At 43.9% G+C, this 26,767-nt stretch overlaps 1 protein-coding gene across 1 annotated transcript in view; it reads left to right on the forward strand.

Moving 5' to 3' along the window:
* BAG4 (BAG cochaperone 4) overlaps positions 1 to 24,755 on the forward strand; it is a 36,972-nt gene extending 12,217 nt beyond the window's left edge. The window contains exons 2-5 of the mRNA XM_073622363.1: positions 8,695 to 8,787; positions 9,067 to 9,306; positions 14,777 to 14,953; positions 20,638 to 24,755. Coding sequence (XP_073478464.1) covers positions 8,695 to 8,787; positions 9,067 to 9,306; positions 14,777 to 14,953; positions 20,638 to 21,120 — 993 coding nt within the window. The 3' untranslated portion in view covers positions 21,121 to 24,755. The remainder of the gene's footprint in view (positions 1 to 8,694; positions 8,788 to 9,066; positions 9,307 to 14,776; positions 14,954 to 20,637) is intronic.
* Positions 24,756 to 26,767: the final 2,012 nt, after the last annotated feature.

The raw sequence follows: 26,767 nt of genomic DNA on the forward strand, positions 1-26,767 counted from the left end.
GACGTACTATGTGGAATGTCAGCTCTTGAGCGCCACCCTTTGGGCACCTTCTGTAATGTTGTTGTGTTTGGTGGTCATTGATTCCGAGCATGCGTGTTTTGTACTTTGGACTTTTGTGTGACGGACTTGTGTACACACGATAGGAAAATCTGACAACAGACCATTGTCCGCAGAAAATTTACTAGCCTGCCATCCAACATTTGTTGGCGGAAAGTTGGACAACAATTGTCTGTTGGAGCGTACTAACGGTCGGATTGTAGGCAAACAGTCTGTCATCGCACAATTCCCTGCAGAAAATCCGATCGTGTGTACGAGGCTTAAGTATTATTTGGGGAGATGCAGACCTAGAATACAGCAATCACTGATCAGCAAATGATATCACCTGTGATGTATTTCAGCTAAAGTAGCACAACTTCAAAGCCGCATTGGAGTGAACCAGGGATCATTCCTCTTCCTCATCCTGCATCTTCTTCTGTTTGCCTTTGCCCTTAGTAACCTTGAGGTATTGGTTGGACCTTGTATGTCATCTTCCTGACACCCTGACTCACCCACTCCTTGTTGTGAGAAGTTGCTCTCCTCATTGCTCCCTGCAACCTTCGGTGTTGTAATGTAATCTCGTATTGATCGATGCGGATGGTATCAGTCAGTTTTTATAGAGATGACGCTTGCTCCTGGGAGGAGGGAGCATAGCGAGATGTCTTTGAGATTTCCTTTCCTTTTATATGCTGAGGAAAGCTTTGCCCCATGGGAGATGAAATATCATCAACAAAATATCCGCACGTGGTATGGTAACAATATAAAAAGAATGGCTGTCTGGAGAAATGCTTGTATATTTATGGTATTATGGTTGTATTAATATGTAAAACAGCAGTTTTCGATTCAGGTTTTTATTTTTTTTGTAGAATTCTTCTTAAACACTCAATCAACATGAACTATTTTTAATCCTTTTTGCTACTAACATTCATAAATTGAAGTATATTATATTTACTTGTTTTCAACTTTTTATTTTTTATTTTTTTTCCCTACATTTCTTCAGTTACTTCCTGGTTTCTGGCCTAGGCCAAAATGACATCAAACATCCCAGGTGTCTGGATTCAACAGCTGAGGTGGCTACACTTAGAAACTGGAACCAGACTGTATATGCTTTAAGTGAGATTTATTTACAATGAAACAAAAATCATCCAAACAACAGCACACAGCAAACATAAACGTAATATGAACAAAAATCCCAGTGACAGAATGCCTGACTAATAACCCTAACAAACAGGATACTATATACAATATGTAAAAAAATGAACAAATAAGGTAAACCAGAGATGCAGGGAACAGATGGAAAGGGGGAACCAAAACTGGGGTCAGAAACAAGGAAGAGCAGGTACAAGCAGGGTAGATAAAAATCAAATATATAGAGATTATGTATATATAAGTTCAGGAATATTCCTTTATCCCATTGTTTTGCAAATACATGTACACTACAAACTGTATGATTGAATCGGTTCTGATATCACTGATCTACTATCATGACAGCTTATTATTCTAAATGGGAAATCTTTGTTTTGTTTACAAATATTAAAGATTGTAACTACCAGCAAGAATGAGTCCTTACATTTTAAAGAGCACCTGTCATTTTAGATCCATCATGGCAGCGCCTGTTAGCGGGCATCCACTCGCCTGCTGCCACCACATCCCTCACCTTGTTGTGTCCCTGCTGCATCACCAGCCATCCCATTAATGTGAATGAGACTGTCGGTGAGTCAACAGCGGGTCAGAGGAGCCGCTGCGGGACAGAGATGACAGTTGCTCTTTAAAAATTCTGATTTTAAATTAAGCCTTTTTACTAGTGATTTAAATCGGCTTGATTTAAATCCAATCCACCCTGGGTACAAGGCGGTGGGATACAGGGTACAAGGCAGGAGCAAGATCGGGATTACTGGAAACTAGGCCTGGCGGCAGCAGCAAATCACTAAAGCAGGGGGCACCAAAGAGGGGAGGACTGAAATCAGCAGCCAGAATCAGATGGAGACTGATTACTGGAAACTGGCAGCTGCTGGGAGACACCCGATGGTGGACACTGGAGTAGGGCTGGGGAAAAAATCGATTCAAATCTTAAATCAAGTTGAGAGGTTAAATCGATTCAAAATTTATGCAAATCGATTTTTTTTTCCTGAAGAGCTGCGGGCAGGAGTTTTTAGGCGAGGCCGCGGCTTCGGTTTAGTCTCGCCTAAAAACTCCTGCCTGCAGCTCCCTAGGAACGTCGCTGACACCGCGCTGGCCCTGAGAAGCTGCGGGCAGGAGTTTTTAGGTGAGGCCGCGGCTTCGGCCTAGTCCACGAGGCCGGATGCCGCGGACTAGGCCGAAGCCGCAGCCTCGCCTAAAAACTCCTGCCCGCAGCTCCTCAGGGCCGGCGCGGTGTCCAAAAAAAAAAAAAAAAAAACTCGATGTGAATCGAGTGTTTTTTTTTTTTTTCTTAGAAAATCTCCCAGCCCTACACTGGAGCTGCCATCTCCTTGGAAAGAACAGTGCCACCAGCAGGTGATTCAGATGCTGACTTCAGGGGTCTTCATGGGCATTATTTTTTTTTTTTTAATCTGGTGGAGGAGAGGAGGAGCTTTCTCAGCTAAGCACACCTTCCTACCTGCATGCCTGAGCTAAGGGCAGATGGATTGCCGGAAGTAAACGTTGCATGACTCGTCTGTCCTTACTGACTGCGGCTAGAAAGTTACGGAGTGTTTTCCAAAGTGATTTGTAAAGCATGGAGACATGGATGGATTTTTGACTTTACCTTGAATATTAAAAATGAATAAACTGTTTTCAGTTTGTGGTGCTCAGATACACTTTTTAAAGAGACGCTATCACTTTGCAAAGTGACAGTGTGTATGTAAAAGCCCCCCGCCCCCAAAACCCTGATGCTCACCTTGGCACCGCTCATGTCTCCATTGAAGACAGTGACCGTACCCAGTGTTTTCATGACGGGGAGCATGTGATCCAGGGTTGCCATCTTTTCTTCAAGCCAAACCCGAACACTTTAGCGACCTGGGAGACCTTTGGGTTCCCATAGAAGAGTGGTAATGCGGTGAGCATAGCATGCCGCAGCGAACCGTGGGTGTGGCCAAATTCTCTTGATGACATTGCCTTGCCCTCCCAGTGATGCCAATCCTGCCCCCAGACAGCCACCCGCAGCTCCTGGATGGAAAAAGATTTTTGTGGGACTGTCTTGGTTACTTGGGGGAGCTGTAGTCTGGTCTGAATAATGTGTCTGAGTTTTAGACTGCCTGAAACCCAAACACATGATTCAAAACCCGGACTGTCCGGGTGAATCCCGAACAGGTGGCAACCCTAATGTGGTTCTAGCAGCCTATTGCTAGGCCTATACAATGATTACCTTCTCATTGACATAAGGGGACTTTAAAGCGGTGTTCCACCCAAAAGTGTAACTTCCGCTTTAAGCACTGCTTGCCCCCTTACATGCCACTTTGGCATGTAATTTTTTTTTGGGGGGGGGGGGGGAGTGAGTACCTGGCTTGACAGGGACTTCTTGTCCCATTTCCTCCTTCCATTGCTTGGCTGCCTAGGCGACTCCTCCTCTCCCTTCCCTCTCTGCAATCTTCTGGGACTCGTCACAGATCCCAGAAGATTGCCTGGCAACTAGGAGAGCGTAGCGCGGCTCACGACCGGCTGTAAAGTCGCAATCTGTCACAGTAGTAATGGAGAGGAGGTGGAGATGAATGAGGCTTCGGGCGCCTACATCGCTGGACTGTGGGACAGGTGAGTGTCTGTTTATTAAAAGTCAGCAGCTACACTTTTTGTAGCTGCTGACTTTTAATAAACTGAAAAAAGACTGGAACTCCGCTTTAAGGGCTACCAGATAATACATAATACCAGTTCACATTAAAAGAATTTCTTTATTGTACACGGACAGTAAAAACAAGAGCAGCTGCAGTATAGTAGTTTGCAATCGTAGTTAACTCCAAGCTGGTTTGTACATTAGCACAAAGGCATCTGACGTGTTTCGAAACCACCTTCTTCTTCAGGCAGGTGAATGTAGCAAACTATACAGTGGGGACGGAAAGTATTCAGACCCCCTTAAATGTTTCACTCTTTGTTACATTGCAGCCATTTGCTAAAATCATTTAAGTTCATTTTTTTCCCCATTAATGTACACACAGCACCCCATATTGACAGAAAAACACAGAATTATTGACATTTTTGCAGATTTATTAAAAAAGAAAAACTGAAATATCACATGGTCCTAAGTATTCAGACCCTTTGCTGTGACACTCATATATTTAACTCAGGTGCTGTCTATTTCTTCTGATCGTCTTTGAGGCCTGGTTCACACTAGTGCGACAAACACTCTGACATTGGGAGCTCATGTCGCATGACGTGTGAAAATCAATGTTTCCCTATGAGAGCCGTCCTAACTGGTCCGACACAAGTCGGTCCGACTTTGAAAATGCTCCCTGTACTAGTTTGGTTCGACTTTGATCTTACTTCAGCCCATTGACTATCATTAAAGTCGGATCGCCGTCTTGCATGATCCGACTTTGGCATTCGACTTGTGCTCAGATGATCTTCAGGGGGAACTCCGCGCCAAATTTTAAATAAAAAAACGGCATGGGTTGCCCCTCCAAGAGCATACCAGGCCCTTGTGTCTGGTATGGATTTTAAGGGGAACCCCCTACGCCGAAAAAATGGCGTGGGGGTCCCCCCCGAATCCATAACAGACCATTATCCGAGCACGCAGCCCGGCCGGTCAGGAAAGGGGGTGGGGACAAGCGAACGACCCCCCCTTTCCTGAACCGTACCAGGCTGCATACCCTCAACATGCAGGGGTGAGTGCTTTGGGGTGACCTGTGGCCCCCCACCCCAAAGCACCTTGTCCCCATGTTGATGAGGACAAGGGCCTCTTCCCCGACAACCCTGGCCGTTGGTTGTCGGGGTCTGCGGGCGGGGGGCTTATCAGAATCCGGGAGCCCCCTTTTAATAAGGGGGCCCCAGATCCCGGCCCCCCACCCTATGTGGATGAGTATGGGGTACATCGTACCCCTACCCATTCACCTAGGAAAAAAAGTGTCAATAAAAAAACACACTAGACAGGTTTTTAAAGTAATTTATTAGGCAGCTCTGGGGTCTTCTTCCAACTTCAAGGGTCTCTGCCAACTTCTCCGCGCTCTCTGGCCTCTTCATCATGTCACCCGGTGACCCCGCCCCTTATGACGTCACAGTCCCGGGGCATGATGGCAATGTGACGTGGAGAAGAGGCCAGAGAGCGCGGAGAAGTCGGAAGAAGACACCCCCCCCCCCCCCCCCCCCCCCCCCCCCCCGGAGCTGCCTAATAAATTACTTTAAAAACCTGTCTAGTGTGTTTTTTTTATTGACACTTTTTTTTTTCCTAGGTGAATGGGTAGGGGTACGATGTACCCCATATTCATTCACATAGGGTGGGGGGCCGGGATTTGGGGGCTCCCGGATTCCGATAAGCCCCCCGCCCGCAGACCCCGACAACCAACGTCCAGGGTTGTCAGGGAAGAGGCAATTGTCCTCATCAACATTGGGACAAGGTGCTTTGGGGTGGGGGGGCCACAGGGCGCCCCCCTACCCCAAAGCACCCACTCCCCCATGTTGAGGGTATGCGGCCTGGTACGGCTCAGGAAGGGGGGGGGGTCGCTCGCTTGTCCCCACCCCCTTTCCTGACCAGCCGGGCTGCGTGCTCGGATAAGGGTCTGGTATGGATTTGGGGGGGACCCCCACGCCGTTTTTTCATCGTAGGGAGTTCCCCTTAAGATCCATACCAGACCCAAGGGCCTGGTATGCTCTTGGAGGGGCAGCCCATGCCGTTTTTTTATTTCAAATTTGGCGTGGAGTTCCCCCTCGAGATTTATACCAGACACAGTGCCTGGGCCGAAGGTTTACCTTCCAACAAGACAATGACCCTAAGCACACAGCTAAAATAACAAAGGAGTGGCTTCACAACAATTCCGTGACGGTTCTTGAATGGCCCAGCCAGAGCCCTGACTTAAACCCAATTGAGCATCTCTGGAGAGACCTAAAAATGGCTGTCCACCAACGTTTACCATCCAACCTGACAGAACTGAAGAGGATCTGCAAGGAGGAATGGCAGAGGATCCCCAAATCCAGGTGTGAAAAACTTGTTGCATCTTTGCCAAAAAGACTCATGGCTGTATTAGATCAAAAGGGTGCTTCTACTAAATACTGAGCAAAGGGTCTGAATACTTAGGACCATGTGATATTTCAGTTTTTCTTTTTTAATAAATCTGCAAAAATGTCAACAATTCTGTGTTTTTCTGTCAATATGGGGTGCTGTGTGTACATTAATGAGGAAAACAAATGAACTTAAATGATTTTAGCAAATGGCTGCAATATAACAAGGAGTAAAAAATTTAAGGGGGTCTGAATACTTTCCGCCCCCACTGTATATAGAAAGTGCAACATTAGTATAGCAATAGTCCTCAATCAAATCAATGCATAACATGAATCACTCTGAGCACTGACCTATAGATGCATAGAAAATATACAAAAACAGCCGCTGAATAAAAGTTTTTTTAAAATCAAATCGATGGCATTCCACTGTTTCACCAGACAAGGGGAGATGAAGTCCACAGACCCTCACCCTTCCAGCACTGGGGCAATGGCAGAGAGTAACCAATGGTTCAGGTGTAGTTGCCAAAACAAATGAAAATAATAATGATAGTAATAGCAAGGCATGTGTTGACCAAGGGAGTGAGATCATTGCTCCCCATAGCACCTGACACTGAGGATTTAAGTTCTGGCTACCATGGAGAAGCATAGAAGAAGTGCTGCCAGGGCAAGTATTGGGTGATGGGGACTTTACAAAGATGCTGTCTCGCTTTTCTTTGAATGTTCAAGGTCACAGTGTCTCCTGAAATGATCTATATGCAGTAGCAGCTTGTGGTTCAGAAATGTTCCTATAGATGTGCGTCAGGGCATTACACAACCTTGCATGCCGTCATCCTTAGCTGATCCTGGTATCTGTCCAGGTCTTTATGTATATACTTGCATGATGATACAAGCACTCCTCCTCCAGTGGCGTCGCCCGTTAACACAGCCTTAACCACATGCGCGGTGTCGTCACTCGGTGACTCATGCTTGTTTAAGTTGTGCAAAAAGATTTGAATAAGACACTTCCCTGTAATGCACCTCCAAGGTAAGGTCACAAGTCGTCTGTTGTTCCCTGTGTATTCAACAAGATAAGCTAGTCATGTCTTCTTCTTTTATGTTCATTGACTTGTTTATGGTCTGCTTTTGAGATGAAAATAACATTTTAAAGTTGGGTTTCCCTAAAATGTATCTCTAGCCAAAACCTTTTTTGGGGTGGGTTTTGGGTAGGTTAGGGTTTTTGCTTCTAGGTCAGGCTTATGTTTCTTTGCTGTCTGTGCCCCCATAAGGGAGACTTTCCTTCACTTCCTGCCCTGAAAGTGCAACAGGGAGTGGAAATGTCTCCAAAATGAGGGGAGATCCCCCTTGTTGTCACCCAAACAAGTGTCCCCATTGAGAGATTTCTCCTTACCTCCTGCTTGGGGAATAAATTGTTGCCTTTCCTATCACTTTCTGTCATAGCCACCAAGCTTCTACTTTGCTAGTATTGTTCGATTATGTGATGGGTTCAGTTTAATGCCAGATTTGAAAATCTCCAACAAGCAAGTATTTGCAAGATCCTGGCAAATGAGGATATACGAGAGGGGTTCTCTAAGAAGCCTGGAGTGATGTGTGTGTGTGTGTGTGTGTGTACTAGGCAGTATGGGTATTACAAGTCAGAAATCATTCATAAGCACTGGCTGAAATTTATTGATCACTTTATTCCTATTAAGATTTTACATTTTAAAGTCCTTTTCAGCTCAGGGAAAGCCTGGGAGTTCTACATAAATTCTACCTGGCACCTTGGTGTCAATGGTGACTCCTTCCCTTATGGACAGATTGTACCTATGAGCAGGCAGCTCTGCTGTGCTGTCCCTTTATCTAATCAATAGAGCTTTGGGAATCCTTTGTCACCTGTTAAATGTTTATTTGTAAAAAAAAAAAAAAAAAAAAAAAAAGTTGTGTACATTTAGTTGAGTGAAAGTTGTTAGTGCCCATTCACACCACAAAAATGTCCTCCAGATTCTTTCTGGATGCGTTTCTGCATGCACATTTTTGATGCGTTTCCAGCAGCATGTCTTACTTTTATTTTTTTCTGGAACTGAAAAGCACTGGAGTGCACTGCACTGGTGTGAACTATGCCATTGGAACCCATTCAATCTACTTTCAATGCGTTTTTGATGCAGAAAAAAAGCACTGCATGCATTCAGCAGTACATTTTACAGAGCCTACGTAAATGACCTCCGTGGCGTATGCTCCAGATGAAAATGGTGTGAATTAGGAGTATACGTCAGTGAGCCGGCAACTGTCTCTTCTACTGCATCTCAATGGCTAGCTGTATGCAGCAGCAGCTCAACCAAGAAATGTCATCAGACAGGCAGTGTACAGTGCATGAGGCCTTAAAATATATATATATATATATATATATATATATATATATACTATACTAAGCTTAGTCCATCAATTTTCTGAATTGTTGCATCGTATTTACTGTGCTTGTATTTCTATTGTATTTTATATTTTCAAATGCAGTAATAAAGCTCAGCCCTAAAGACATGTCTCCTTCTCTTTTTTTAGAACACATCATATTCAGGGTATGATCCAAGTGGCTGGTCTTGTGCAGGTCAACCCAGACCTCCTTATCCCCCCAATTACACAGTTGGAGGACAGGTATGTACACTTACCTGTTACTTGTAGTAGCACAATATGACCAACCTCTTCTGCTCCATATTGGAGACTTGTCCTGTTGTCTTCATTTCTTTGAAATACTAAGCTTGTCCAGATAGAAGGATAAATGTATATGTAAATGGAGGATCCTTTATACAGGACATGGGGTAGGGATCCCCCTTATCGTGGTTTGCTTACAGAAGACAAAATATATGTGGTGGCTTTTTTTAAAATTATATAATATGATGAGGTGAATGGCTTGGGGTTTTTTTTTTTTCACAGGGTATGGAGCACTATGCCAATGGCTCATATGGACCAGCCTATAGTCAGTCTGCAATGAATCCTTCTTATCCTGGCATTCACCCACCCAATCCCTATTATCAACCACCTCCTCCTCCTCCTCCCACGCAGCCTCATTATACTGTGGATCCTTATAAACAACAAGGCGGTGCACCGCAAGCCCCTTCACATTGGGGTTATCCTCAACAGCCTCCCCAATATCAACAATACCCCGCTCCTCCGGTGAGTAACGACTGCCTTTTCTAGACTGACATTGATACGTTTGTCATAGGTGCTTTCTTTGTAATATGAAATATTTGTATGTGTAAGTCATTATGCATGAGTGGACTGGGTCAATCCAGCAAAGAAGTTGTCTAATGCATCTAAAATGTTTTTGTTCCTTTTTCTATTATCGTCGTTAAAAACAAATATATCTCTTTGTTTTCTTGGAAATATCTTTTGCATGAACCAGCTGCTTTCTGAATTCTAAAGATTTGTCCATCCAAAAAGCAATTAAAGATAAACTCAAGGCAAACAACTACATAAAGCTGAATTATACACATAATTATTTCACCTGCACAACCAGGTGGGTTGTACCACTGTCTCTATTGCAGTTAGTAATACGGCCTGCTGATTGGACAGTGAAGGAGCAGCAGGAGATGGACTGGTTCTCCTTTACTTTCCATTTGCCCCTCCTCCTGTCACCTTGTTCCTTATCATATTTGCATGCAGAGCACCTAGTGGTGTCCTCTCATTCTCCCAATCTGAATGCAGCTGTACAGGGGATTAAAAGAGGCTGATATAAAGTCAATTAATACACATAACACTCATATATTGAAATGGTTTTACCTGCTAAAGGACTTGTATTTCCTTCCACCCAGTCCTAAGGTTTACACAGCTCTGTCACACAGCACAGCCCTGCCTGGAAGGTGTGTGTGTGTGGGGGGGGGGGGGGGGCAGCGAAGGTGCCAAATGTAGCATCGGAGGGGGGGAGGAAGCGTATAAGCGGAGGTTCCACTTGTGGGTGGACGGAAACCCGGTGGAACAAACAGCTTGGTTAAGCACAGCACTGGATCCCTGGACAGGCGAGTGTCTGTTTATTAAAAGTCAGCAGCTACAGTTTTTGTTTTTGAAAAAAAACACCCCTTTACCTGTCCTACCCACCACCATCTCCAGTAACCACTCCATCTCTGTATAGGCTGCAGCACCACTCTCCACCTCCTGCTTTCACTGGAGACGCTGAGGGCAGTGGAAACCATAGGCTACTGCCAGTCAAACGCCTTAGGGGAGGGATCAGGGGTGTGGCTTCTTGGCGCTGTGTGTATCTATGGACACACACAGCTGACACACACACACACAGCCTGGCTTTGGAGCGTGTGCACGGTACCTCAACACCTGACATGCTAAGTATACACCTAGAGGAGGGAGGAGCAGACAGCCCTGGTGGGGACTTCTAAAAGAGGAGATAACTAGATAAAATCTTCTTTTTTTTTTTTTTTTTTTTTTTTGCTTAAAAAAAAAAAAAAAATCTTTTAGTATCACTTCAAGTAACATTTACTGGTCTTGTCTTTCCCCCAGCCCATGATTAGACAGTGAAAGTAGAAGCACAGACTGCTGGGCTCATCTCCTTAGCAATCCTCTCTCACCTCCTATCCTTATGACCCTTGTTGGTACTGGAGCATTGCAGCACAACTGGCTGGCTTCCTGTGTTCCCTCTCTCCTCCCACTAGTTTGAGCTCTGCTGTGCCAGTTATAAAAGTGAAACGTTTAACACATGCCTATTGTAAAACTGAAAATGGCAACAGGCATGACCTTTGTACGCAGACAATACCTGAATATCTATAAAGAAAAAATATTCTGTCCTCACAGGTATTAGTCATTTTTACAAGGCCAACTCCATAAGATGCCTTGTCCCACATGGTCATTATATTCGTTAATTTATACAAGTGAAAGAACTGACCCCCAAGACTAATTAAAGTGATTGTAAAGTTCCGTTTGTTTTCCCTATAAAAATAACAAACATGTTATACTTCCCTGCTCTTTTGTAGTGGTTTTGCACATAGCAGCCCAGATCCTCCTCTTCTCGGGTCCCTCTTCTGCGATCCTGACCCCTCCCGTCTGTTGAGTGCCCCCACAGCAAGCAGCTTGCTATGGGGGCACCCGAGCCGAGTCACAGCCCCATGTGTCCATTCAGACATGGAGCTGTGACCTGGCCCCTCTCTCTCTCTCTCTCTCTCTCTCTCTCTCTCTCTCTCTCTCTCTCTCTCTCTCTCTCTCTCTCTCTCCTAATTGGCTAGCTGTCTTTGACAGCTGCGGGAGCCAATAGCGCCACTGCTGTGTCTCAGCCAATCAAGAGGGAGAATCTCGGACAGCTGAGACATTCGTGGACATCGCTGGACAGAGAGGGGGCTCAGGTAAGTTTTAGGGGGGCCGCTACACACACACAAGGCTTTTTATCTTAATGCATAGAATACATTAAAAGACAAGTCCAGCCTGAGCTCATTTGGCTGGGCTTCTCCTATGGGTCACAGGAGTGCAATTAGTTTTGCACTCCTGTGAACCCTTTTCAGCAGAGAGTGGTCTGAAGTCCACTCTCTGCTGACGTCACCAAGATCAGTCCAGGTACCGCGTCATCCCGACTTCGGAAGTCTCGATCCGCCTCCAATGAGCGTGGAGGAGGTGAGAGAACCGAGCCATCAGCGGTGTTCAATTGCTCGGTTCTCAGTTAAGAGGCGGTGGGGGACAGATGCAGCATTCACCTAAGTATGAATATGAAATAAAAAAAAAAATCCCATACTTCTCTTTTAAGATAAAAAAAAAAAAAAAAAAACCTTCTGACTTTACAACCCCTTTAAAGGTAGCATTTGACCCACCATGTGAAAGGCATCTTCAATATTGGTGCTATGATTAACACTTTTAATTCTCCTGCTTTAAATGTGAACTTTAAATAGTTAATGTGGACAAAGCTGGTCCAAACAAATTTTCATATTGTATCTGTGTGTCCATAGATACACACAGAGCCAATAAGCCACACCCCTGGTCCCTCCCCACAGGTGTTTGACAGCAGCAGGAGCCTATGGTTCCCACTGCCCTCAGCGTCTCCAGTGAAAGCAGGAGGTGGAGTGTGGTGCTGCAGCCTATACAGAGATGGAGTGGTCACTGGAGATGGTGGTGGGTAGGACAGGTAAAGGGACATACAGCGGCTCTCAGTGCTGTATTGACTGTATTAGAATCAGCTACATTCAGTATACAGCTCTATGTTCCAGACGCAAACTTCCTGTCCCTCTCCCAGAGCAAAATCAAGTCAGGCTGAGCGCTGTACAGCCATTCACAAGGAGCATTGTATTCTCTGAATACAAAGCTTCCTCTGATTGGTTAAGGCGGAGAGGGGGGAGGATGACACCAGGATCTCCACCTCATTCAATCAGAGGAAGCCATGTATTCAGTGAGCGAATACAAAGCTTCCTATAAATGGATGAGCAGCGCTCAGCCTGACTCCCATCCTGCTGCCTGGACACAGTGCCGTTTACTATTTGTAGCTGTGGCTACATACAGGTCAGACAGCACTGAGAGCTGCTCATGTCTTTGTGAAGTATATAGTTTATATGGACCAGCTTGGTCCAAACTTCACTAAAAGCTGGAGATCAGCTTTAAAGGTTAAAGTCGGCAATAGATTGATCGAATTGATCCATCTATTGGCAGGCTGGTTGTACTGAAGTCGATGGTGGGGTTGTAAGCACAGTTCAGATACTCACCCAGCCACCGGATCCAGCGTTGTCCCGCTGACATTCTTCTGTCAACATACACCGCCTAGTGAAGCCTGCCGTCTCTTCCGGGTTCAGTCGGTGGGGCCTCCCAGTGACGTGCCGGTGGCGCCACTAGGCCTATCTGCTCCCAACATACTGAATGAGAGACGGGCATATCCCAGGAGGCCCAGCGAGCACTGTGCACGTCATTGTCTAGAGGAATGACCTGCATTGAGGGGAGGACCAAACTGCAGAAAAATAAAGGTCAGGAAAAAAAAAAAAACTTGTCAAAATGGGTGAAGTCCCGCTTTTAAGTGATTGTAAACCTAAACTTTTTTTCAAATTTTTTTTAAATGACAAACGTGTTTATACTTACAGGGGTTGGACAAAATGATGTAAACAAGTATGGTAAGAGAACAAAATAGTTACATTTATATGGTGTTGGCATCCAGGATGGCCTGAATTCTCCTGGGAATTGACAAATCTAAGTCGCGAATGGTGGATACCATCTACACATACGAGGTAGATGGAGAAATCCCCCCTTATTGGGACATTTGTATTCTGATAGCGGCAACATGTTCTTTTGACAGAAGTTGATCGAGCTGAATTTCAATCTGCATATGGCTTGCTTAACCCCTTGCCGACCGGCTCACGCCAATATACGTCGGCAGAAGGGCACGTACAGGCATATTAACGTACCTGTACGTTGCCATTTAAGACGCGGCATTGAAGACTCGATGTCCGCAAGGATACCCGCGATCGTCTCATGGAGAGGAAGAACGGGGAAATGCTGATGTAAACAAGCATTTCCCCGTTCTGTCTAGTGACACTGACACTGATCACAGCTCCCTGTGGTCGGGAGCAGTGATCAGTGTCATGTCACACGTAGCCCATCCCCCCCACAGTTAGAGTCACTCCCTAGGACACAATTAACCTCTGCAGCGCCCCCTAGTGGTTAACCCCTTCACTGCCAGTCACTTTTACACAGTAATCAATGCATTTTTCATCACACTGATCGCTGTATAAATGTGAATGGTCCCAAAATCGCGCCAAAAGTGTCCGAACCAGTGGCTCTAATACAGTGGTTAGTGCTAAAAATATGCACTGTCACTGTACTAATGACACTTGCTGAGAAGGGGTTAACATCAGGGGCAATCAAAGGGTTAACTGTGTGCCTAGCGTGTGCTTTTGTACTGTGTGGGAGGTGCTTTTACTAGGGAAAGACATGGATCCTTGTCAAAGTAGGAATGCAGGATCCATGCCTTCCCTACTAACAGGACAGCAATCTGCCTTGTTTACATAGGCAGGCTGTCGTTCTGCCTGCCAGAGTCTGCTATACCCGCAGATCAGCCCTCGCTGTGTATAATCAGCGGGAGCGGGCCAGCGGCGTCGTGCATGCGTGCCACCTACCCAGAAGTGTCGGATCATGTACTAGGTACGTGTCTGGCGCAGCAGAGCCACCTTGCCGCCGTATGTGTAGGATATACGGTCGGCAAGTGGTTAATGCTGAGACTGCAGCATGTGTGTCATTTTTTTTTTTGTTTTCCCTCTAGTTCCAGTCTGATTTGAACAGGCATTGACCTAATTGGCAGCTCTCTTTCTGGCAGGTCCTTGGAAGAACATAAGTGCTAATAACTACTCCTAATGACTTTGCCCGAGAAAATGCATGTAATGCTGGCCATACATTATACAATCTTCTTGTACAATTTTCCTTTAGTTTGCCAAAACCATATAATATGAGGTCAAACCTAAATTTTTCAATTTGTATGCAATCAGGCAAGCCCTTGCACTACATTGTGGAAGGTAAATCTAAAGGAAATTGAATAAGAAAATTGTATAATGTATGGCCAGCTTAAGACTGGGCAGAACTTATCTTGTTCTTGATTGCAATGAACATGGAGATGTAATAAAAATGCCTCCTTTTTATATTGCACTGGTAAAAGATAGCAAGATATCTCGTTTTTCAGGGAATGCCTCAACAGAGCCCACAAAATGAAAACTGGAACATGTATGGAGCCCACAACCCATACCAGTGGCCCCCAGCACCCCCTCCTCCACACAACCCAAACAGCGGCCATTATATGGCTGGTGGCAGACCACCATGGACAGGAGGAGACGTACCACCAGGAGTTTATGATATGAAGGTAAGCCAGCACAGGTTGCAAACAGGTAATTTTTCTCCTTCATTGATGTACGCTGATGAGGCTGCACTGATGGGCACCGATAAGGCGGCACTGATAGGCAGCACTGAAAGCCATGTTCAGAAAGCTTTAGATGTTTATCTTCAATTGTGGAAGAACTACATGTCTCATTATGTCCTGCCAGTAAGCCAGGGATCTTCTCATATCAACGTTTGGAAACAAGAAAAAAGAAGAACCTAGTGCTGGTAAGGCACGGTAATACCCCTCTGGATTTTATAGGCAAACCAGTTAATATAGTAAAAAGAGTATTTTACTATACACTGTACATGTACAATAAAATTGTAAATAGCAAAAAAGAGATATATACAATTACATGGAAAGGTTTGTAGCAAATATACTTAGGTAAACAGTAGTATGTGACTCAGCCGAGCTGCATTGCATACTAATGTATCAGGGATGACACTGTTAATAAAATCTTAATGTCTGTGTAGTAGCCCTTCCAACTTAGCTGTGAATGTGCACATCTAACACAAAAAGCCCTTTGACGGAAAAAAGAAGACAGATGGAAAATTGTCAGCTCAACGGTGGCTGCATCTAAACGGATGCGGCCATAGTTTAAGGCCAGGTTCACGCATGTGCTGTGCAAACTTAAGGTCCGTTTTCACTGTGAATTTCCAAAGTAGCTGTTCAGCTGCGATTTAGATACAAATTTTAGGAGCAGGCGGCCGCTGGCAATCTTGACAATGCCTGGTTGTTAACCACTTGCTTACTGGGCACTTAAACCCCCCACCTGCCCAGACCAATTTTCAGCTTTCAGCGCTGATGCACTTTGAATGACAATTGCGCGGTCATGCAACACTATACCCAAATGAAATTTTTATAATTTGTTTCCCACAAATAGAGCTTTCTTTTGGTGGTATTTGATCACCTCTGCGGTTTTTATTTTTTGTTAAAAAAATTTAAAAAGACCGAATTAAAAAAAAAAAAAAATTTTTTATATTTTGTTATAAAATTTTGCAAACAGGTAATTGTTCTCCTTCATTGATGTACGCTGATGAGGCTGCACTGATGGGCACCGATGGGCTGCATTGATGGGCACCGATAAGGCGGCACTGATGGGCAGCACTGAAGGGCATGGATAGGTGGCAGTGATGGGCACTGATGGGTGGCAATAATGGGCACTGGTAGGTTACACTGATAGGCAGCATTGCTAGGTGGCACTGATTGGCACCACTGCTGGGCATTGATAGGTGCCACTTGTGGGCATTGATAGGTGGCAATCATGGGCATTGATAGGTGGGCACTGGCAGGCGGTAATTGTGGGCACGGATGAGGCAGATGTGCCTCCTTCCTCTTCGGGACCGATGTCCCTTGCACATAAACTGGTGAAAAAAAAAAAAAAGATTACCGAGCTTTTGTTTACATCACGTGATCAGCTGTCATTGGCTGACAACTGATCACATCGTAAGGGGCCGGGATCGGGCCCTTATTCGGATCTGTGATCACCTGAGTCTCAGCGTGCAAAGGGGAGGACGTCATAAGGCGGAAGTTCAGGTCCGTGCTGTGGCCGTCATTTGGCTATAGCGCAGACGCCACGTGCTTAAGGAGCAGGCCAGCAAGCTGGTCCCTGTGTCCCTAACAACCGATGACTCATCAGCTGTCAGCGGCTTCCCACTGACAGCTGAATGTAAACCAAAGAATCGCCAGCAATAAAATTTGAGAAACAAAACTGTGTAGGGGTACCTCCCAATCCATACCAGGCCCTTTGAGTCTGTTATGGATTTTAAGGGGAACCCCATGCAAAATGTAAAAAAAAAATTTAAAAAAATGGCATGGGGTATGTCCCTCCCCCCAATCTCATACCAGTAGGTCTGGTATGGATTTTAAGGGGAACTTAACCCCCCCCCCCCCCCCCAAATCGACACCAGAACCTTATCTGTGTATGCAGGCTGACAGGCCAAGAAAGGGGGGGCGAGCAATAAACCAAGGGGTGTCACTGGATGTCCCCCACCTTCTCGTGATGTCATCAACTCAGCCCCTTGTCCATAATGTCACAAGGGGGAGGGGACCCACACTGTGATGTCACTGGGTGGCACCACCCCTTCATTTATTTTGCAGCGGGAGTCAGCGCAGCTGTTAGACGGCAGTAGCTGGCATCGGGTTCAGACCTGTTTTTTTTTTTTTTTTTTTTATGGGGCTTTTTTTGGGTCGTCGGTGGCGTTCATCGTGATTGACGCTGGATTTACTTTGCAGGGACATTGTTTTTTTTTTTAATAAAGGAATTGTCAAACTGTCACTGTTTTTTTTTATTTTTGACAGATTTTTTTTTTTTTTTTACAATGTACCCCATACTAATTCACATAGGGCAGTGGTGGGATCTGTTAAAGGAGGCTTTGAGATATGGCCAATGGTTGTGGGGAAGAGACCCATGTCCCCATGATAATGGAGACAAGGTTCTTTGGGGAAAGGGTGGAGCACCCCTTACCCTAAAGCACTCCTTTCTGGCCTGGCAGGTTGCATGCTCAAACAAGGATCTGGTATATATTTTGTTTTTCTTTTTTTTTTTTTTTTCATTTTTTCATTTTTTTTTCATTTTGGCATAGGGTTCCCCTCAGAATCCATACCAGCCCCGAAGAGCCTGGTATGGGTTGGAGGGACCCCCCATGCTATTTTTTTTTTTTTTTTCAATTCATGTTCAAAACTGATGAAATGTGCGATTGAGAGTAGCAAAAATTTAATCAAGCCAATGCATTTTGGGGGAAAAAAAGACTCCTCCTTCCTCAGCCCTGTTGCAGCATACTGATAATAAATGGGGAAGGATCAGCTGTGGTGCTGACATCGCTGGACTCCAGGACAGGTAAGTGTCCTATTTATTAAAAGTCAGCAGCTGCAGTATGTGTAGCTGCTGGCTTTTAATTTTTGCAGAGGTGGGTGGAGCTCCTCTTTAACACCTACACAACCATATTGTTGTAAACATTCTTATCGGCTAGGTTGCTAGCACATATCAGGAGATGTGTAGCCACCCTTAAAAAGTGGATAATCCTTGTGCAGAATGTCATGTTTATTTTCTTAACTGTCCTAAGTATCTGGCTGACTGTCTGAACAAAGACTTCTCATGGGAATGACGTAGCCACCCCTCCTACAATTGCTCTCTCCTGTTTTCAGAACTTCACAAAGAGCGTGATGACATTACTCAATGACTCATCTTTGTTTATGTGTATTGCTGACGTCAGCGTTTTGCTGGGATATTTATCTGGCGATAGATACAGTACGCTCTGTATGATCTGGAGCATCAGGATTCTACAAAATGGGTGGATCACACTATTGCATGAGAGCATTCAGCCCCCTCCCATCTCATTCCTGGTTTTCACATACACTATATTGTCAAAAGTATTGGGACGCCTGCCTTTACACGCACATGAACTTTAATGGCATCCAGTTCTTAGTCCTTAGGGTTCAATATTGAGATGGCCCACCCTTTGCAGCTATAACCGCTTCAGCTCTTCGGGGAAGGCTGTCCACAAGGTTTAAGAGTGTGTGTATGGGAATGTTTGACCATTCTTCCAAAAGCGCATTTGTGAGGCCAGGCACAGATGTTGGATGAGCAGTCTCCGCTCTAATTTTTCCCAAAGGTGTTCTATCGGGTTGAGGTCAGGCAAGTCCAGCTCCTCCACCCCAAACTCACTTATCCATGTCTTTATGGACTGGTCCAAATCATTTAGTGGAGGGGATTATAGTATGGGGTTGTTTTTCAGAGGTTGGGCTTGGCCCTTAGTTTAATTGAAGGGAACTCCTAAGGCATCAGCATACCAAAACATTTTGGACAATTTTATTCACCCAACTTTGTGGGAACAGTTTAGGGATGGCACCTTTCTCTTTCAACATGACTCCGCACCAGTGCACAAAGCAAGGACCATAAAGACATAGATGATCGAGTTTGGGGTGGAGGAACTAGACTGGTCTGCACAGAGTCCTGACCTCAACCCAATAAAACACCTTCGGAAGGAATTAGAACGGAGACTGTGATCCAGGCCTTCTCGTCTTGTCTTCACAAATGTGCTTCTGGAAGAATGGTCAAACATTCCCATAGACACACTCCTAAACCTTGTGGACAGCCTTTCCAGCAGAGTTGAAGCTGGTATAGCTGCAGAGGGTGGAACAACTAAATATTGAACCCTACAGACTAAGACTGAGATGCCATTCAAGTTTATGTAAAGGCAGGCGTCACAATACTTTTGACAGTATACGGTAACTACAGATAATTTGGCTAATTACACATGTCACAGGAAAGCTCAACCAATTGAGTAACATCCTGTAATACCCCTTCATTACCGGGCCATATTTAGCTTTTCAGTGCTGTGATAGTTTGACTATTGTCATAGAACACTATACCCAAATACATTATTAATGATTTAATTTTAATCTTACAGTATATGACAGAGGACTTTGTATTCATAGACCATGGGTTATATGTAGCTACCTTCACGTGGTCACTGTCAAACTAAACTTGTTATGGTCACCCACACAGCACACCATACAGCCCCAGAGCTATCCAGCAGGTCCCAGATCAGGTACCTTGGGGACCGTACTTGGACTCCACTCTGTTGGCATGGCCTGTAATGTTTGCTTGCACGGGATCCGGTGTTAGGTGTCACCTAGGCATACAGTGCAACATGTGTAGTTCCAGGGCCATAGTCCATTTCTTTGGTGCCAAGACTCTGAAGATCCTTTCGGGGTATGCCCACAGTGACGGTTGAAACCTTGGCCTCTAACAGGCCCAGTGTTATAGATAAGATATGTGTATGTGTACACCGATTCCTGGCTCTTATTGACACTATCTGCAGTGTGTAGCACACTATGCAGTTTACTGGTCAGAGGAATGGGGAGTTACTCACTTATTGTGCCATCCCATGCCATTTTATGCATTAAGATAAAAAGCCTTCTGTGTGCAGCAGCCCCCCTAATACTTACCTGAGCCCCATCTCGATCCAGCGATGTTGCACGAGAGACTCGGCTGTCTGAGACTCTCCCTCACTGGTTGAGACAGCAGGGAAGCGCCATTGGCTCCCACAGCTGTCAATCAAAGTCAGTGAGGAGAAAGAGGGGATGGGACCACTGCTCCGTGTCTGAATAGACACACACAGCAACGGCTCGGATCCCCAATAGCAAGCTGCTTGCTGTTGGGGGCACTCAACAGGGGGGGAGGAACCTGAGAAGAGGAGGATCTAGGCTGCTCTTTGCAAAACAAAAACAAAAAAAGAGACTTTAGTATCAATTTAAAAAAAGTTTTCTTTTGCCAGGGAAAATGGTCTAAGAGCACCAAGTAGGCTTTGTTTTCTTTTGTTAAATAAGCATGTCTTTATGACTGTTCTTATGACTCAAAATAACATTAAATAACATCTTATGAACCATTCCCAGAGAAATTTAGATAATTTACTAGGGAGTTCCCAACCTTTTTCTCACAACCTTAAATGTCATTACCAGAATTGTCACCCATGCACATAGGCATTGGTATATTTTTTTTGACTTATGGAAGGGTAAAGCGTTTTGTAGTTAGTCTGTGATGTCTTAGTTTCATCTTCTGTGCAGGGCTAGTTTTATTTCTGATGATGAATGTGCAACAATAATGAGAAAGCTTGTGTTTATTCTTGGTATAATTCTTTTTTCATCTTAATTTTTTATTTCAGGATCCACCTCAGACATCCAACTACAACCATCAAAGGCCCTACCCTGGCTACCCCTCAAATATCTCTCAACCAGGGCCAACACCGGAACCCAAGCCTAACCCACCTGCCTCGATAGCCCCACCCAACCCTCATTACAGCGCCTCTCCTCAAATGTACAACCGGAAAGATCCTTCAAACCAAGAAACCAGTCCTAGAGCCAAAGAAGCTAATGCTTCTCCAGCTGATCCTTCAAGCGCCCATCCTGGCATTGTGAAGATCAGCGAAGTCTTGGAAAAGGTGGTGGAACTGGAGAAGGAGGTGGATGAGTTTGTAGGTAGAAAGACTGACATGAGTTACCGATGTTTAGAAGAGTTATTAACAAAGCAGTTATTAGAATTAGATTCTGTAGAAACTGGTGGTCAGGACGGTGTTCGTCAGGCACGGAAAGAAGCTGTGAGGAAGCTGCAATTGATTCTGGAGAGGCTAGAGCGGAAGGGTTTGTGATTTCATGCAGCAGAAGTAAAGGATTCTATATTATAAAGGTTTATTTGGATTCCAAGAGGTTTCTGGCCAGCCGACATACAAAATGGCATGGTCTTCGGGTACCTAACATGCCAAAAATATGATGAAGGGGTAAGCCACCTATTTAAAGAAAAATAAGACATCCTTTCGGATGCCCTGCTGGAATAATTGGACCTCCAGCACCCATGGACCATCACTGAGTCACCTTGAAGAATATTTACAATGGAAATTCGTTGTAGGTTGTGGATGTTTTCGTAAAGAACTAAATATTTTAGGAAAAACGCTGTGTTTTTCTGGAAACTATTTTTTTTTCTAGGTAGAATAAAGCCATTTTGGAGTTCACAGGTTTTAATTACTTAAAGCCATTTGAAGATAAACTTTGCCACTGACTGCAGTCATTACCAAAACCACAAGACTTTATTTGCCATTAAAAACCGTTCTATGACTGTGGCTACCTAGCATGACAAGTGTTTGTGTTCTCTGCATATTTTTGGATGTGCAATACATTCATACTTTAAAGTTTTGGAAATGTGAGAGTCACATGTAAATGATTTAATGTCTCATTTTATTTGGGGGACTGTACAATAAAAAAAACAAAAAGGCCAGTGTGGGTACCTCCCAATTAGGGACTATCGTCAAAAAAAAAAAAAAAAAAAAAAAAAAAAAAAGAGATTTGGGTGAAATTAGGTGGATCCAGTGATTGGCCTGGTACCTCGATCATGATACAGGATCTTTCAAATAAAGTTCCAGCCTGTGGAAAGTCCCATTCAAATGCCAGAGCCCTTGTAAAGGTTGCCATTCTTAACCTGGTTGCACACACTTATATGAATTTTCCTGCCTCATAATTTTGCGAATCGCATTTGAACCCTTGATGCTTTCCAGTGCACATCATAATCTTTGTCAAATAAGCTTTCTATCCATATATTATATCCTCTGTATTGTGATTTTTTTTTTCCTGTTGCTTTTTAATACATTAAAAAGTCCCTGTAAATCTGGAAAAAGCTTAGGGTCTCTGCTCAAGCTTGCACAGCCCTGTTCGGGTGGATCCCTGTGTGGGTGCAGGCTAGATAAGAATCTGCCCTGACTCAATACATACTGTAAGGCAGAAAAAGTATCCCAGTTAACACCCAATATGCAAAGCCATCTGTCGTGAGAGTAATAGAAGCCTCAGCAGACTCTGTCTGAGCCATGCACTGACGCGTTTCACCCTGCTCCCAGGACTTAGTAATGGAGATGAAAAAGTCTCCCTGCAAAACAAGCAGTTAATACTTTGCTGTCCTGCTGCATATGCTGCTGACCTCTGCTTGGTTTAAGAGAGAACTTGCTCAAAGATCTTCTGCATTTAGCACTTCTGGGGATGTTAAATGCTGTTGTCCCCAGCTGAGCTCTGTAGTTTCCTCCACTAGACCCTACATCACTATAGGATAGGGGGTGGCAGAAGCAGCCATAATATGTAGTGGAGGACCAGACATCCAACTAATGCTGAATATCTTTTAGCAAGATTATCTCTTCAACATTGTGGAGTTTGGTGGCATGGGCAGCAGGACCGGTATTAATAGTTTACTTTGCAGGGGGCCTTAATTTCTTGTTTTAATGATAGCTAAAGTTGCTTTAGGAAACTCATTTATTAATCCAAGTCTTTGTGCGTTTCCTGTTCAAATGTCAGAAAACGTACCACATTCTAATGACTTTCATTTTTAGAAAACCTCAATTTTGTGTCAGAACCTGTGCATTGTGGGCATCCTGATCGTAGCATAAAATTCTCATTTAAATAGATGGAATGTGACATCCCAATCTGATCAGATTTGGGTTTTACATTTAAAGGGGGATCACAGGGCAAAATATATGTTTGCTTTTGGCTGTTTTATAGTATTTAAGCGGAACTACACTGCATCTGAGCTCCACAAACCAATAACTTCTTTTAATTACTTTGTTAATATTTAAAGCAAACACACCCATCCATCTAAGTCTCCATGCTTTATTGTGCTGTGAAATTGCTTTGAAAAACATCCCCTTGCATAAGGATGGTGAACATTGGCTCCCCAGATGTTTTGGAACTACATTTCCCCTGATGCTCAACTACACTGCAGATTGCATGAGCATCATGGGAAATGTAGTTCCAAAACATCTGGGGTGCCAAGGTTCGCCATCACTGCCCTAGCATTTCTGGTCGTGGCCATCTTGAGTAAGGGCAGATGATTCATGTAGCATTTACTTCCTGAAATTCATCTGCCCTTAGCTCAGGCATGTAGGCAGGAGGGTGTGCTTAGCTGAGAAAAACCCCCCTTGCCCCCAAAGACTCCTGATGTACATCATTTGCCTAGGCAAGAAAGTGGGAAGTAAAAGAAGAAATGTTAAAAAAAAAAAGTTTTCAAAACATGTAACTATGATATACCTTTCTATCTATTTACTAATGCTAGCAACACATTGATTAAAAATAGTCAGTGGTGTTCGAGAGAGTAAAATTCCGCTTTAAGCAGGGATTGCCCAGCTTTGCTTTGCCATATTTAGATCTGCTTGAATCTACAGCATAAAATTTCACCTGCTGGTAAGATTTGACATTTCAGCATGACCATTGCTATGTGATGATCTTAGCACGCATTATGCGAAAGGTGACTCCCAGTTAAAAAGCAGACATCCGATTTTTTTTGTACACAAAATCTATTTCATTTGTACAGAGCTCCCATTGTTATTTAAAGCGGTAGTTAAGTCTGCCAAAAAATAAATTAAAAAATGCCCCAATCCCCCCCCCCCCCGCACGGTAATAACAACATAAAGTGCTAGCATGCATCACATTTTAGCACATTATGATACCTTAAAATTAAGCCCTCCAGTGGGGCACTGTCACTGCTGACAGGGCTTCGATCTTCACCCGGTCTTCCGGGTTTGTGGACTCTGGCCGTTTGATGTTACGCACGGGAGTCACAGTCGCAGCACAGTGCTCTGGATTGACAGCATGCTCAGTATGCCTTCAATTCGGAGCACTGTGCGCATGTGCTGGTGACATTACCGGCTGCAGAACTATAGAATATCTCCTAAGCGGTGCACGTTTAAGAAATATTCATTGTACCTACAGGTAAGCTTTATATTATAAGCTTACCTGTCGGTATAGATGACCATGTGATGTTTACTACCGATTTAATAACCTGTTGAAAGACCTAATTCTACCCAAGCCAAATCTTGATTTTTTTTTTTTTTTTTTTTGGGATAAATCAATCTTTGTCATAGTCTCGGGGAAAACTGCAGACAATCGTAATTATTGATACAGAAGGGGTATGATTATCTTACCAGGATAATAATTTAAAAAACCTTATCTCAGGAAACGTGACTGTCCAATTAAAGGATTTGTGAATAGGAAAAAAAAAAAAAATCATTATTTACAAAACTGAAGATAATTTTCTTGAAATACCCGTAATGAAGAGGATGAATGTTCTGTGTATCACCATAGCAACAGTAAGGACCTGAAACTCAAACACATGCAGCTGTCTTGGGAATAACAGGTTTTGTATTTGCACTGAGAGGAATACCGTGTAACTAAATAAATATATATATATATATATATATATATATATATATATATATATATATATATATATATATATATATATATATATATATTAATGTATAATTAAAAAAAACTTGTTTCATAAATAAAGCCATATAGAAACGACTTGTATTTCTTGTATTCAATTTGCAAGAGCTGTCTGTCTTAGCTTTCTGCTGTGAGCTTTAACCACTTCACCTTAAAGCGATTTTTTTTATTATAACAGACATGTCATACTTACAGTGCCTTGAAGAAGTATTCGTATCCCTTTAAAATTTTACATATTTTTTCATGGTACAACCAAAAACATAAACTTATTTTATTGGGAATTTATGTGATGGACAAACACAAAGTGGCACATACTTGTTAAGTGGAAGGAAAATTATAAATATGTGAAAAGTGTGGTGTGCATTTGTATTCAGCCCCCCCTGAGTCAATACTTTGTAGAACCGCCTTTCACTACTATTAAAGCTGCAAGTCTTTTTGGAGATGTCTCTACCAGCTTTCCACATCTACAGAGTGAAACTTTTGTCCATTCTTCTTTGCAGAATAGCTCAAACTCTGTCAGATTGGATGGAGAGCGTCTATGAACAGCAATTTTCAAGTCTTGCCACAGATTCTTAATTGGATTTAGGTCTGGACTTTGACTGGGCCATTCTAACACATGAATGTGCTTTGATCTAAACCATTCCATTGTAGCTCTGGCTGTATGTCTCAAGACTTTTGCAGACTCTAACAGGTTTTCTTCTAAGATTGCCCTGTATTTGGCTCCATCCATCTTCCCGTCAACTCTGACCAGCTTCCCTGTCCCTGCTGAAGAAAAGCATCTCCACAACATGATGCTGCCACCACCATGGTTCACGGTGGGGATGGTGTGTTCAGGGTGATGTGCAGTGTTAGTTTTCCACCACACATAGTGTTTTGCTTTTAGGCCAAAAAGTTCACTTTTGGTCTCATCTGACCAGAGCACCTTCTTCCATGTGTTTGCTGTGTCCCCCCACATGGCTTCTTGCAAACTGGCCTTCTTATGGCTTTCTTTCAATAATGGCTTTCTTCTTGCCACTCTCTTCCATAAAGGCCAGATTTGTGGAGTGCACGACTAATAGTTGTCCTGTGGACAGATTCTCCCACCTAAGCTGTGGTTCTCTGCAGTTCCTCCAGAGTTACCATGGGCCTCTTGGCTGCTTCTCTGATTAATGTTCTCCATGCCCAGCCTGTCAGTTTAGGTGGATGGCCATTTCTTGGTATATTTGCAGTTGTGTCATACTTTTTCCATTTTCGGATGATAGAATGTACAGTGCTCAGTGAGATGTTCAAAGCTTGGGATATTTTTTTTTTCTTTATAACCTAACCCTGCTTTAAACTTCTCCACAACATTATCCCTGGCCCATCTGGTGTGTTCCTTGGCCTTCATGATGCTGTTTGTTCACTTAGGTTCTCTAACAAACCTCCTGAGGGCTTCATAGAACAGCTGTATTTATACTGAGATTAAATTACACACAGGTGTACTCTATTTACTAATTAGGTGACTTCTGAAGGCAATTGGTTCCACTAGATTTTAGTTAGGGGTATCAGAGTAAAGGGGATTTTAATACAAATGCACGCCACACTTTTCACATACTTTTTTTTTTTTTTTTTCAATAATTTTACAAATAAATATCATTTTCCTTCCACTTTACAATTATGTGCCACTTTGTGTTGGTCTATCACATAAAATCCCAATAAAATACATTTACCTTTTTGGCTGTAACATGACAAAATGTGGAAAATGTCTTTGTCTCTGGGTATGAATACTTTTTCAAGGCACTGTACCTGCTCTGTGCAGTGGTTTTGCACAGAGCAGCCCCGATCCTCCTCTTCTTGAGTCCCCTGCTGGAACTCCTGGCTCCCCCTCCCCTGCCGAGTGCCCACCATAATAGGTTGCTTGCTATGGGGGCACTCGTGCAGGCTCACTCCCAAGCCGGATCTGTGGCACGGCTTGGGCCTCGCCCCCCCGCTCCCTCCCTCACTGGTTGTGATTGACAGCAGCAGGATCCAATGGCTCCCACTACTGTCTCTGAGCCTATGAGGAGGGAGAGAGCTGCT

This window comes from Aquarana catesbeiana, linkage group LG03, assembly GCF_042186555.1.
Source record: "Aquarana catesbeiana isolate 2022-GZ linkage group LG03, ASM4218655v1, whole genome shotgun sequence".
Lineage (NCBI taxonomy): Eukaryota > Metazoa > Chordata > Amphibia > Anura > Ranidae > Aquarana > Aquarana catesbeiana.